We start from the raw sequence: 12,644 nt of genomic DNA, 5'->3' as shown, positions 1-12,644 counted from the left end.
AAAGGAAACAACACTAACCGAATTTGTAATGTACTACTACAACCAAAGTGACACTCTATGTTGACTTACTGATAGAATGAGACGTTAAATTGTCACACGGTAACACAAACAATGAAATGTCATCTGCTAGGACACGCATCTCTCAGCGCGCTTTCTATTACGACGACGCGTTGAAAATTGAATTTCACGCATGACGTCATACAACCACGTTTCTGTGACGGCGTTTTTCGATTGCTGCATATAAAGCTGCAAGAGCTGCTGCTTTAGCAGTATTGGCTTACCCGTCCGGTCTACTGCTTGAGGTTTGCGATGTTGAAGTGCATGGTCTTGTTCGTCGGTGTGGGTGGTCATTGAATGGGAGCGTGGACATCACGTGGCAAATGTCGTCAAGGTTGTTTATGATTAAGCAAATGAATTACCAATCTGTCAATCCCCTGAATCATATTGATGTGAACTTTCATTAGAATATGAAACAACGACTTGCGACATTATGCTTTGTGGTCAATTTCTCTTTCTAGTTAGTTTTTATATAATTGCTGCCATTTTTACTTGCTCATTTTTCGCGTGCTGCCTCATCTGCTTGTCCTATTCGTCATGTATGTTTATTAGTTTGTTGTGTTACAGTTTGTGGGCTATAGATGCGTAGTGGTTTGTCTTTTTTTGCGGAGGGAATTTAGGAACGAATTCTGTTATCGGTAGACTGGTACAACTTTGCGAGAGTGAGTGCAGGGATGGAAACGGCGAGAATGGAGGAAGAAACGGTGCTCGGGAAAACGTTCCAAGCGTGCTCCTGAAGCATTGACAATCCGATCACCATTATTGCATTGAATCCAGCTTGGTACATCAGGTAAGGCGTGTACCATGCAAACCAAGCGTAGAATTGGTAGTGCAGAGAGCGTGAACAAACAATACCAAGGAGGTTGGACGCGGCAAGAGCAGTAAGTATGAACTGAGGTGTCATTGCTGTTACTGGTTGTAATGGTTTCAGAGTAAGCATCGATTTGGTCATAGCAATGGGGCCAGCTTTCGTAATCCGGTTCCATCGAGTGAAAGCGAAAATAAGAACAAACGAAATATGAATCAATAACAAGCCTGTAGAAAAGATGTTTGATTCAAACAATTCCTTTGAAACAAACCGCCAGTTGACTGTCCAAGTGTAGTCGAACATGCGCCCGAAATCAAAAGCCTGAAGCCAATAATTTGAGAAATAGCTGATGAAAGGCAGCGAGACAGCAACCTGTATAAGCACAATGAGAAACGCATGAAGCCAGGTCTTTTTGGGTCCGACAGCTTGCAGCAATATCACAAAGTACGAAGGAAAGTAAAGGAGAGACGACATTTTGACAGAACACGCCAAACTGAGCATGATGGACGCCCAAAAGAAGCGTTTATTGCAGGCAAACAGAATTGCAAGAGCTGCGAAAAGACTGTTAAAGGAATCATTAAACAACCGAAGAATGAAAATACTGTGCAATCTTTTTGAGAGAATCAGGAGTCCATACAAGTAGAGCGGGGCTCTTACTGTTCTTAAAATAAGCCCTACTGTAAATACACAAGTACAGTAAACCACAGCAAAGATGCCTTGAGCCAACAATATGTTGTTGCCCCCGTTGGTTAAGTAATAGAGTATTGTGTACAGCAAAACATGGCCTCCAGGATACACGAGAGGACCCGTACAGCCTACAAGTTCTTTGTAATTCCGAACACCAGATAAAAACAGCTGGACTTGCTCCATGTATGCAGTCCAATCGATCTCTGTATACGGAACACGAGCTATGATGGCCATAACAAGAGGAAACTCGGCGAGCAACACGCTGAGACCACTCAACAAACCTCTGGACCGCATGCGGAACAATTGGTTCATAAAATCTGGAACCCGAACCATTTTGAAGTGACTATCGAGAAAAGAGCACTCACTAGGTGCAGAGAGTACACAAAATCAATCAGTCGATCGTACGTACTTGTGGTGTTCCAAATACAAGAAAGCCCGCCAGCAACAAGGATGTTATTAAGTCCAGAAGACGTTTATAGAAGTGCACTTTGCAATTCCAAAAAGCTCAGTCCAATGAACCTTCAAAAAGTCAATTCGAGCAATAATTGATGAGAAATTCGCTGTGGAAAAGCGTTCTTCCCGTACAACTAGCAACAAAATAAAACGTGTTTGGGAGACGGAACAAGTGCGAGCATGATTTCATGTCGACGTTGTTAGTTTCTCAACCAACGTCGTCTGTGAAACCTAGAATACGCAAAACGTGCTACGCAGGCAATAAGCGAATGTTCTACACTACAACTGAGGGCAGCCACCACCCCTAACACTATTACACCTGACACTCCCTACAACGGCATCGGGTTCAGAACAAAGTAAGCCGCACAAGCGACATCACCATCATCTCATTATCTCGTACATTAAAATACACAAGGGAGGCGTTTCACCTTACAAGTTTTGCTTAATGGTAGCCTCCAACTTGGCGGGGTTGGCACCGACGACGTCGGCAACCTTTTGGCCGGCCTTGTAGAAAACGAAGGTGGGCATAGCTTGAACGTTGGCGGTGACAGCGACCTCGCTCAGCTCCTCAACGTCAACCTTGTAGAAGGTGGCGTCAGTGTAGGTCTTGGAGAGTTGGTCGACCTTGGGAGCAATAGCCTTGCAGGGACCACACCAAGTAGCGAAGAAGTCGATAACGACAAGACCAGAGCCGTTAATGGCGGTTTGGAATTCGTCGACAGAGGTAATTTGTTGGACCATTTTGGATGTCTTTTGTGGGTTGAAGTTTAGTAGAGTTGGTTCTCGTTAAGAGGTACACGAATAGTTTTGTTGTGCTCACAGAATGATGTGACTGCGTGTTCTGAGCTCTCGTTGACGAGGTCGGGCAGCCTTTTATAGGCGCGGAGGATCGGCAAGGGACTAAGTCAGCTTACCATCAACGACACGTTCTAGAGCGACTTCTTTGTCATACTCTGTTTCCAAGCTGACAATAGTTTGCGACGCTTACGTCATATATTACGTCATCTTGCGAATAAGACATGAGTAGAGTATCCACTGTCGGCAGACGCTGACGCACTGTGAATTAGTATTGGCTGCACCTAGCACGACTGTGAGACGTTTTCGTCTGCGTCGTATATTCATCGTTGTCTGCGATTCGAAAAGCGCTCGCGAAGACGTGATTAAACAGGATGCGATAACGGACCGCCTACGTCATCCAACTCTCGCTTAGCGAAGCTTAAAGGTGAATGCAGCATCAGGGAATTCGTTGGTTTACCGAGCGCCTTAGAGTGCCGTAGTATGCCATACCACAACTTAACGACACGGTAAACCCGTACAAGCAACTCCCGCATTCAGCTCCCTCACCTGCAAAGCGAACCCGCTAGTTGCACCCCACTATACGCCCCACTTGTAAAGCTTAGCGGCCTGAGGAGGTTGGTCCCGGACTTCCCCTCCACCTGTACCGCGTTGAAGATGATCACAGACGACCAGCTTTATCAGTTTGTTACTACCCTTGGCGTGTTGATGTTTGCATTAATCGTCCTATACAGTTACTTGGGACGCCAACGTTCTTAATGAATTCGCCATGTTGCCGCGTTGCGAGGTTCTGCCAGCGGGATTTGGAGATGTTTTACGCGTTCCATGGCTTAATGATGGAGAAACCATGTCGACTGAGTTTCGAATATAATGGAAAGAGGAGATGCTGAACCGTCAAAAGGGATGTTTATGGTTTCGTGTTCCTACAAACGTGCTTGAATACTATCAAAATTCACCTCTTTTAAGTTCTCGTCGCATCTCAGTAGATGAAGGGAACTACAATCCGGCGATGAGTATGCTCAGGGCTGTATTTGTCTTGGGTTGCTGCGTACGACGTGGCAATGTTTAGCATACTGAAAAACACGGACACGAATGCCAGGCACGACTGCCAGTGCGGAACGAGGAAAGCAAAGCCAAGATAAATAACCCATTCACCGAAGAAATGGGCTCCTTTTAGCCAGCGAAAACCGCTGCCTGTTAATGGGACATAGCCCTTGCAGTGCTTTTTAGAGATAAGGTATTCGTGGCAGGCTCCTTGCCATATACATCCAAATACACTTATAATGGTGCCAGTAACGACGTTGAGAGCGCTTGTTGACTTCTTAGAGCTTGCATGTCCGAACAAAGAAAAAGGGATCGCCGTGTAGAAGGCGAATCCAAAAATGTACTGGCAAAGGAGGATGCGAGCACTGCCGCGACGGAAGCGCAGGCTTTCAATGAGACGTTGCAGAACGTGAACAGTAAAAATAGTAACCGCGATGCGTGTTCCGATGTCCTCTTTCATCAACTGAGTAGCCTTCCAGTCTGGTAAAAGCGCCGCAAGCAATCTTGAATGTTCTCTCCAAGAAGACCATGGCGAATACCAAATGAATGCAACGATACCCAGACCATAAGCATAGAACTGCCAGAACCAGTGCTTGGGAACAGAACAACGAAGAAGCTGGTACCACGAACTTTCCTCCTTTGTGTCCTTAACGGCAGCTTTAGTGTCGCTGTTGAATTCCCCGCTATGTCCGCTATAGCGTAGTGTCCAGTTCCATTTTGGCGCATACACCGTGTAGCAAATGTAAGTAATAGTACTGCTAAAAAACCCTGCAACGAGGAGGTCAACAACGTCAACCATTTCGTGTAGTCTTTTTGCGTTGTGTAAGAGTGTGCGTATTTTCCTTTTAATTGTCTAGGTCGGCAATTCGATACGGCGCAGGCTGTTGTGTATAGAAAGAAAGCTTCTCTTTGTCAGTATGAAATACTTTTATCCCGTAGGAATGGGGGGAAATACTCGACAAAAACTGTAAGACAAACGCCGGCGAAAGGTTAGCCAGAAGTGTGTGCAGCTGTTTCAGGGGCTCACGAGGTTTAAACAACCTTTTCGTTTGTCAGTCCGTTCCGATAATCGAAAAGGTGACTTCTGCGGACTCAGAAAATCTCACAATCGTTTCATAACGGTTAAACGAAAAAAACATTGTCTATACTCCCAAAAAAACGTACATTGACTCAGCTAATCAAACCTTGTTTTCTGTAAGTTTTACCATTAGGCGTTTAAAACACTGCTCAACAAACAATTCATCAGCCGCATTTTTTCCTTGGGTTTTTTGCATTTATATGTTTACCGACGCGTGTGTGGCTCCTCGGCAATTCCGCGGAGCACCCGGCTCTTAGGCTTTGACTAGGCAACGACCCAGTAGTAGACACTCCGCCAATTAGCCAGAACCAACTTTTGTCCTTTTTTTTTGTAATTGCAGTCATGACAAGCTTACAAACAATGGTAAGTACATTCTTTTATTGAAACTGCATGATAACTAACTTCTCCGGAAACAGGAGGTCAGCACGCCTCCTCCTGCCATGTTAAACAATCAACTTGTTGACGAAGTTGCTTCCAATGCTCGCACCAGAGCTATTCCCTGGAGAGCCTATGAGCGTTCACATGTCATTGACGAGAAACTTTGCGAAAAGGTGCTCAAACTAGATGGTCTTAACCTGGATGCACGCGTCCAGGTTGTGTTAGAGGTATATACAATTTCATCAATCCTTTCCCTCTCAACGTGATTGTTAACAAGGAAACTCTCTCAGAATGGTGATGCCTATACACAGGTCTTTTTAAAGATGTTACAAATTGAAGGACACGATGATATTTTTGCGTTTGCTTGCATCAATATTTCCGACATTCTTTTGGGTATGGCTATATTACAATGCTGACATTGGCTGCTGTTTACTAACAACAATGGTAGTATCCAGAGACTGGGCAAACATATTTGTTCCCTTGTTTTTTGAGATGCTTGGCTCCAAAAGGTAAGATGATGAGTGAAATGCAAATTATGTCACGATATTACCAAAGCTCGCTATGCTTATTTCTGTTACATTTATCCCTATTTATTTTTTTTTAATTCTCGAGACCTTGACTAACAACCTACATCTTAGTTGGATAGAGAGCTTGGCTTCTGACGAAAAGCTTTTGTTTGTTAAACTGTTTGCCTTGGCCTGCGTGTATCAACCATGCACAGCTGCCAAAGAATTTACGTTCGTTTTGGAATACCTGGGCTCCTTGTTGTCTGATTCTGCCGACACTCAATTGAAGCTTTTTGCAGCACAATGTGTAGTGGCCATTTTGTACTTAAAACCCCACCGCCGTGCCTTTTGGACTGAAAAGTCGTGTTCTATGCGCCTTGTGGAGATGCTCCGAACAGTGTCGGGCGATCCTCAGTTGCTTTACTATGGTCTCTTGAATTTGTGGCTTCTCAGTTTTGAACCAGAAATTGCCAAGGAGATGAACAAGCGGTTCTCATGCATTTCATTGTTGGCTGAGATTGCTCGTGCTGATCAAAAAGAAAAGATCTATCGCATTGTTCTAGCTATTTTCGTGAACTTGCTTAAATACGCACGTGAAGAGAATGCAAGTACAGTTTTGCTGGAACGTGTGGACAGTCTTGTTAAAACCCTTCAGCATCGTAAGTGGTCTGATGAGGATCTCGTGGCTAGCCTTACTTACTTGGATGAAACTCTGGCTGAGTGCTCTCGTCAGCTTTCCAACTTTGATATATACAAAACCGAAGTCGAGAGCGGACATTTGCATTGGTCGCCGTCTCACCGATCAGAAGAATTTTGGGCTAGAAATGTGAAGAAACTGAACGACGATGATTCTGCTGTGTTGAAACAACTCATTAACATTCTTCAAAACCCTCAAGATGTGAAGAGTTTGGCAGTTGCTTGTCATGATATTGGTTGTTATCTGCAACATTATCCAGAGGGTCGCAGCTTTGTCATAAAATATGGTGCCAAGCCTATCATTATGCAGCTAATGAATCACTCCAACTCGGAAGTCCGTTTTGAGGCTCTTTCTACGGTTCAACGTTTAATGAGTCAGGTCTGGTACGTTTAAGCACACTTTGCAATGTAACTTTACTAACGTATTAAGGAATGACTAAAGTCTACCGGGAGTTTCATACATACCGCTCTTACTATCTACCACTAATATACGTAATAAATACAGGTATCTTTCTTTTTTTCCTTACTCTTAATATTACACTTTTTTCCTTGAACCGCAGTGTCATAAACTTAAATTTATAAAATTAACGAGCGTACAGAGTTATTGTTGTGCCGATGCAATATTAGAGTATAGATTCTCATTCCCTTGGGACCCCAAGCACCCATCCAATTCCGTTTGTCAATGTGCTTGTAACTTTGTCAGCAATATTTTCACGAACATTGTTATGCCGTGAGCTGTTCGTTTTTTCTGGCTGGTTCCTATAGATAGGTTCATCATCGTCATCCTCATCAACGGGCCATTCAAAGTCATCCACATAATCATCTTCAATGTCCTTTTCTTTCATGTTAGCCGCTGTGTCATTTTCTTCCTCAAACTGGGTCCAATAGTCAAAAATTTCCGGTAACATATCCTTTGGTGCCTTTGCTATGGCAAGTTGAAGCATATCGCTTCGAACTTCACGTGCGGTAGCTGTAATGGCTGGACATTTACCAATATCATAGGCAGTGCGCCAGTAAAGATCTTTGGCTTTCGGTGATTTTTCCGCAAGCGGTTCAATATGGTCATTCAAATACTCTCTTGCACATACTAGATCTGTAGCTTGAAGGGATGCTTCAATACATAATCTAGCGACATATAGCGTCAAGTCTTGAATTTGATTCAAAGGATTTTCATATTGAAACTCGCCACGCAGCTTCAGTAGCTCAACGCCGAGCGCTAAGACGTTGTCCAGAGCTTTGTAAGCCTTGACATGTGTTTTCAACAATGACGGGATCAGAACATGTATGTCTGTTTTCGTAGTGTCTTCAGAACGAAGATCACGAACAAATGACGGTGCCTGCAACTCTCTTAATAACTCAAATACTTTAAGAAGAGCAGAGAGCGACTGTCTCCTTTCACATAAATCTTTATGTTCACGGAATGTGTCTAAAACAGAGGCAGCCGCCTCCGTGTGAGCTGTATTCCGACTGGCCGCATTGCATTTATCATAAAAATGGAAAAAAGCATCCTCCATACAACGAAGAGCACCTTCCGTTGGAAGTTTTTCAATTTCAAACATAGATGTCATCGTTCGTATGGTACTAAATTTCATCAATATGAGCATGTGATACAAAACCTGTAGCCGTAAGGTATCCGGTGACAATTTAGTAAAGAGTACACGTCGACGCTGAAACTCCAACATCGTTAGCAAAAGATAAGACCAGTCAGCTTCTGAACGTTTGGTAGACCAATGTTGATTAGATGTAATCAATCTCTTCAAGAAAGTCATTTGCATATCTTCATTGCTAAAACACATCTGCAAGCCAATGCGGACACTAGGTACGGGAAATACCGAAAATTCTCGACAAAATCCAACAACATCTGTAAGAGCTAGCAAATAGTTAATAGCGGCTGGACTGCTCGTTGTGAGTTTGTTGTCATCCTTCAGTAAATCCTTGCTTTGAAATTGAGGCTCCTCATCTAACATTAGAAAAGCATCTTCGTCAAATGGAATGTGTTCTTCAATGCACCGGACAATATCGTGAATAAATGAACATGTTTCCGGTGTACTATCATTCCAAACATAGCATGAAGCGATTGCAACTTGAGATAGCTTTCTGAAAATATCCTCCTCGACCTTCCACAGTTCAAGCAGATGTGCGATAACTTCCAAACCCTCTGTTTTTGTATGCTGAAGTAGTTTTTCCCAGACGAAAGCCAATGCTTCCTGTTTTGAGCTGTTTGAACTAATCGCATCCTTTATAATTATGTCCATTATATCAACACAATTGCTTGTGTTCATGTTCGGAAAGCAGAGGGAAACGATGTCGCGAATAGACATTTGACCGAGATCTTCCAACTTCAAATCTGATGAGCTGTAGGTTCTTAATTTTTTTAAAAGACCGAGTTTTTCCTTATTCCAAATGCTCACTGTAACGGGGACATCATCATTACTCGTCAACGAGTCCGCAAGCTCGACTAAATTTGTAACACTCATGATTTGTGAGGCTCGTGAAATATAGAATTCCGAAAGATCTGACGGCTTTTGCAATTCGTCCAGATTATCCAGATGCAAGTTCTTTAACCGAAGCTGACACAGCTCGTCCATAGGAACCTCGGAACACTGCAATTCAAAAGATACAGGTTCCTTGAGGGCTGTGTTATAATCAATTTCATTTAGATAGCCAAGATACGACTTCAGAGGTGCAACTTCTGGTATGTATTTGTTCATAAGATATAGCCAAGTATTGAAATTAAGCTTTAGAAATTGAGATAAACGCCGAGCATTTGCAATATCTCCATTAACAAGGCATTGGACAAGATACAACAGGTTCTGCGAGACGCTAAGCTCGTCACAACTAATTTTAGTTGTTTCCATTAAAAGCTTTATTGTATGCAGCTTGGTAAAGGCAAGTTATTACTGCAGCATTCCGCCAATTTCACAAGTAAGGGTGGGGCATAAACTGTTCCTCTCTGGTGTAACACATATTAGCACACTGTGGTAAATTTCTTAAAAAGCACTAAGAACCTTAGCTGTAGCTTTATATAATGATATAATGTTGATTAGTAAATTTATTTTCTATTAATTATATACAAAACTTGAAACGAAAAGATTAAAAAGTTATTGACAAGTATTAAAAACTAAAAAGCCCTGAGCGGCGCTTTCCGAAAGGATAAATGACCATGGCCGAAGCGAAAAGCCCCACTGAGATACCAATTGCTAGCTGTACCATTGCCAAACCAAAGAGAAGGGAGCTGTACTGTGACGTAGAAGAAGATGATGATGTGGAAGTAGTGCTGTTTGTTGCTAAGCTAGCAACCTGTAACCCTGCTGATAGGCCGCCCTGAGCTGCAAGTCCTGAGGGTACTTGAACGAATATTGCTGGAAGTACAGCCGCAAATGCTAGACCCTTTCCTAATCGGGAATATATGTTTCCCAGACAACCAATGGCAAATGCACCAATAGCGTTGGCAATTTGAGTTGATCCAAAATGAAGGGAGGAGAAATAATTCACTGCATAGCCGGCACACGAAATGAATGTAGCGACTGGCCATTGAGCTGGTCGTGCTTGATTAATCATTAACAGACAAAGCGTGAACAAAGGTACAAACAAAATTCTCCATTTCGCGTCAAGTTGTGAAGATGCTGGGCAATGAACGTCCATGGTTGCATTGTGATCCATCCATCCATATAAAGCGGATCCAATAGCGATGCCAAAACTTAAAAATAGGGAATATATGATAGCATAAAACATTCGCACACTTCCAGCAACGATATTTTTACTCTGTAATTCAAGAGAACCACATAAAACAATGTACCCAGGCAAAATCACGACGATGGCACCTTCTGCCAAAGCAGAGAAACAGAATAATTTTCCGGTGCCCCGAGCAATACTTCCTAGAGCTCGACTAAGAAATGAAGTGAGGATAGCGCCAGTAACTTCAATCAAGCTATTGTATGTTGTCGATCTTGGAGCAACATAAATTTGTAATATCCCGACAAGTACCCCAAGGACAAAAGCAAGGGGTAAGTCAAGCCAACCGCCTTCAAAGGCGATGGGAAGAATAGTGACACTAGCGAAACCGTACATGACAATAATTAACCAGTTTCTAAAATAGGATTTTGCTTTGAAGATATCGTCAAGGTTCTTAATTGCTTCCTCTACACTCATCAGGTCGTGCAAAACATCTTTATAAATTTGATGCACTAATTTCAGTTTGCCAAGATCTATAGTTTGATTGACCCGAACGATGTGCATATCAGAAGTGTGTGTATTGATATCACCAAAAGAAATAAGAGTGCAACCGGGGACATACAGAAATTGGCTCTCAATCTCGAGCACTCTTGCTGTAGCAACCAACTGTTCCTCCAATCTGTGACTTGGTGCACCATATATCATCAAGCCTCGGCATAGTTTTAAAATGTACATTTGCCGCTGTAAAATGTCGGCGAGGTGAACGGTAATCTTCAACTCGTCATCTGAAGGCTTCGGCTTTTTGTGATAAGAAGGAAGAGCAAATTTAATATGCGAACGAGGAGACGGTTTTTGGAAAAGAGCAAGGTCATCGCGTGATTGACTAGCAGTTATAGGCGCCAGAAAAGTTGAGTTTGATGCCTGAAAGAGGTCGCTGAGGGAGTGGGTGGAAGAGTTAACTTTTTTATGCTTTTGCCATTTTTTTTGTCGCGAAGAAGAAGTTTTTACGTTACGGCTGGAAGCGGCAACGTCTGTGTGTGTATAAAGCTTGAGTAGGTTTGACAAAACACCTCCTCGATAATGCTCGCGGGTGTCTGTGGTAAATTCCTTCTCGAGTTCGTCGGTATCATCCGGCGTACTGGTTTCCTTAGCCCGCTGTGCAAACAAACGCATGTGCTCCAAACGAGCAGATGTATGTGCGGCGACAAGCTTGTAAGCTTCGTTTGTAGAGGAAGGAAGTAAGTTCCGATCAAGTAGGGGTAGATCCTGTCGGGAAGCCGAATCAATACTTGGAAGTCGTCCTGTTGTAATCGGATTTTCTATAAGAGGAGCCGAATAACTACGGTCCAAAGTGGGACGGCGCAAGTTGTCACCATTTAAAGATGCAGGGGGACTGGGAAGAAAAGACGGATTAGTATCATAAGTATAGGTGGAAATTGGAGAATTGGCTTCATCCGATGTCCGCGTGGAAGGAACTCTTAAATGACCGGTATTGACGGTAAGATATTGATTGCTTCTTATCGAATTCGAGCCTTGTGCGGAAACAGGTTGAGAAGAGGGTGCAAACAGAGAAAGTGCAGAAGTGTTTCTGCGAACCGTGTGAAATTCCGCGGCAACTTCTTCGTCATCATCGTCCTCATGCAACGATTCCGTCTGTTTCTCACCTAACGTTTGGTTGTCTTGTTCATCTTCATTTTCCTCCTCAATCAAGTCACCATTGTCACGAAGGAAAGCTTGAGATAATGGTTCCTCAGAATTTCTGCGGCGAAAACGATTAGGACGAAAGGTCATTATCTAAAGATTGACTGGCCGTTTAATATGTGAGTAGCCAAAGCTGCCAACTTGACGTGGAAATGCAAGTACAATTTGTCGCTTTATACTGTCTCTTTACACTAATTCTTAATTTTCAACTAGTATCGTAAATGATGTTTTGAGTTGAAATGTGAGTAGCAAACGAGAATAAAGTTGTTTTTCCTAAGAAATGTACTTATTTTTCACGAAAGAAGGGGAATAATTTCAGGTATTCTGATGTATTTGAAACGAGGAAGTTATATGTTGAGGGTTGGAGGTATAAGCTCAGCCAACAAAATTAATTACCACGTATTCAACCATCTTTTTATACAAAACATACATGTTCGGAGAAACGGTATGCCAAAAAGCGAAGGCGAGCGCCAACATGGTCTTTCAAAGACGTCACATTTTAACGTTATAACTGCAAAAATTTTCGGGGAGTCCAATTCCTTGAAATTGCAAGGATTGGAACTCAGGTTATACATACATGAAGGAACTTAACTTTTATTTCCTTTACTTTCACTTTTTCTTCATATTCTGCTTGGGGTTTGCTTTTTTTTTAGTGTTTGTAACCTTAAGTGCAATGAGGCAAATCATACATTTTCACGTTTAAGACTCACTTCTGTGGTTTAAGCAAGGTACAGAAGTACAATCACATTTGAGCGACACTGCGCTG

At 42.7% G+C, this 12,644-nt stretch overlaps 7 protein-coding genes across 7 annotated transcripts; 2 read left to right on the top strand and 5 right to left on the bottom strand.

Annotated features, from left to right (window-relative positions):
- Positions 1-534: 534 nt before the first annotated feature.
- On the bottom strand, positions 535-2,315 carry SJAG_04952 (dolichol-P-Man dependent alpha(1-3) mannosyltransferase Alg3). Its single transcript, XM_002175984.2, has one exon. The coding sequence runs from the start codon at positions 1,883-1,885 to the stop codon at positions 674-676; it is 1,212 nt and encodes a 403-aa protein (XP_002176020.1). The 5' UTR covers positions 1,886-2,315; the 3' UTR covers positions 535-673.
- Positions 2,316-2,345: 30 nt separating this feature from the next.
- On the bottom strand, positions 2,346-2,876 carry SJAG_04953 (cytosolic thioredoxin Trx1). The gene has a single exon (XM_002175985.2). The coding sequence runs from the start codon at positions 2,744-2,746 to the stop codon at positions 2,435-2,437; it is 312 nt and encodes a 103-aa protein (XP_002176021.1). The 5' UTR covers positions 2,747-2,876; the 3' UTR covers positions 2,346-2,434.
- Positions 2,877-3,457: 581 nt separating this feature from the next.
- SJAG_05348 (oligosaccharyltransferase subunit Ost4) lies at positions 3,458-3,559 on the top strand (the record flags this gene model as incomplete). The annotated part of the gene is made up of 1 exon (XM_002175986.1): positions 3,458-3,559. The coding sequence occupies one exon, from the start codon at positions 3,458-3,460 to the stop codon at positions 3,557-3,559; it is 102 nt and encodes a 33-aa protein (XP_002176022.1).
- On the bottom strand, positions 3,505-5,139 carry SJAG_04954 (steroid dehydrogenase). Its single transcript, XM_002175987.2, has one exon. The coding sequence runs from the start codon at positions 4,641-4,643 to the stop codon at positions 3,780-3,782; it is 864 nt and encodes a 287-aa protein (XP_002176023.1). The 5' UTR covers positions 4,644-5,139; the 3' UTR covers positions 3,505-3,779.
- Positions 4,611-7,118, top strand: SJAG_04955 (V-type ATPase V1 subunit H). Its single transcript, XM_002175988.2, has 6 exons — positions 4,611-5,285; positions 5,339-5,527; positions 5,591-5,693; positions 5,749-5,809; positions 5,939-6,886; positions 6,933-7,118. Exons 1-6 carry the CDS (start codon positions 5,265-5,267, stop codon positions 6,940-6,942), a joined length of 1,332 nt encoding a protein of 443 aa, XP_002176024.1. The 5' UTR covers positions 4,611-5,264; the 3' UTR covers positions 6,943-7,118.
- SJAG_04956 (secretory pathway protein Sec39) lies at positions 6,929-9,402 on the bottom strand. Its single transcript, XM_002175989.2, has one exon. It carries the CDS (start codon positions 9,358-9,360, stop codon positions 7,141-7,143), a length of 2,220 nt encoding a protein of 739 aa, XP_002176025.1. The 5' UTR covers positions 9,361-9,402; the 3' UTR covers positions 6,929-7,140.
- Positions 9,403-9,534: 132 nt separating this feature from the next.
- On the bottom strand, positions 9,535-12,342 carry SJAG_04957 (DUF1212 family protein). The gene has a single exon (XM_002175990.2). The coding sequence runs from the start codon at positions 11,966-11,968 to the stop codon at positions 9,617-9,619; it is 2,352 nt and encodes a 783-aa protein (XP_002176026.1). The 5' UTR covers positions 11,969-12,342; the 3' UTR covers positions 9,535-9,616.
- Between the last annotated feature and the right edge of the window lie 302 nt (positions 12,343-12,644).

This window comes from Schizosaccharomyces japonicus, assembly GCF_000149845.2.
Source record: "Schizosaccharomyces japonicus yFS275 unplaced genomic scaffold supercont5.2, whole genome shotgun sequence".
NCBI lineage: Eukaryota > Fungi > Ascomycota > Schizosaccharomycetes > Schizosaccharomycetales > Schizosaccharomycetaceae > Schizosaccharomyces > Schizosaccharomyces japonicus.
Note: the sequence above shows the minus strand (reverse complement) of the source record. Positions and strands in the feature narration are given on the sequence as shown.

Excerpts from the sequence above, each read along its gene's own strand:
- SJAG_04952 (XM_002175984.2), bottom strand. The coding sequence starts at position 1,885 with ATGGTTCGGGTTCCAGATTTTATGAACCAATTGTTCCGCATGCGGTCC.
- SJAG_04953 (XM_002175985.2), bottom strand. The coding sequence starts at position 2,746 with ATGGTCCAACAAATTACCTCTGTCGACGAATTCCAAACCGCCATTAAC.
- SJAG_04954 (XM_002175987.2), bottom strand. The coding sequence starts at position 4,643 with ATGGTTGACGTTGTTGACCTCCTCGTTGCAGGGTTTTTTAGCAGTACT.
- SJAG_04955 (XM_002175988.2), top strand. The coding sequence starts at position 5,265 with ATGACAAGCTTACAAACAATG. Across the intron at positions 5,286-5,338 it reads TGACAAGCTTACAAACAATG|GAGGTCAGCACGCCTCCTCC; the intron begins GTAAGTACATTC and ends CTCCGGAAACAG. Across the intron at positions 5,810-5,938 it reads GAGATGCTTGGCTCCAAAAG|TTGGATAGAGAGCTTGGCTT; the intron begins GTAAGATGATGA and ends CCTACATCTTAG.
- SJAG_04956 (XM_002175989.2), bottom strand. The coding sequence starts at position 9,360 with ATGGAAACAACTAAAATTAGTTGTGACGAGCTTAGCGTCTCGCAGAAC.
- SJAG_04957 (XM_002175990.2), bottom strand. The coding sequence starts at position 11,968 with ATGACCTTTCGTCCTAATCGTTTTCGCCGCAGAAATTCTGAGGAACCA.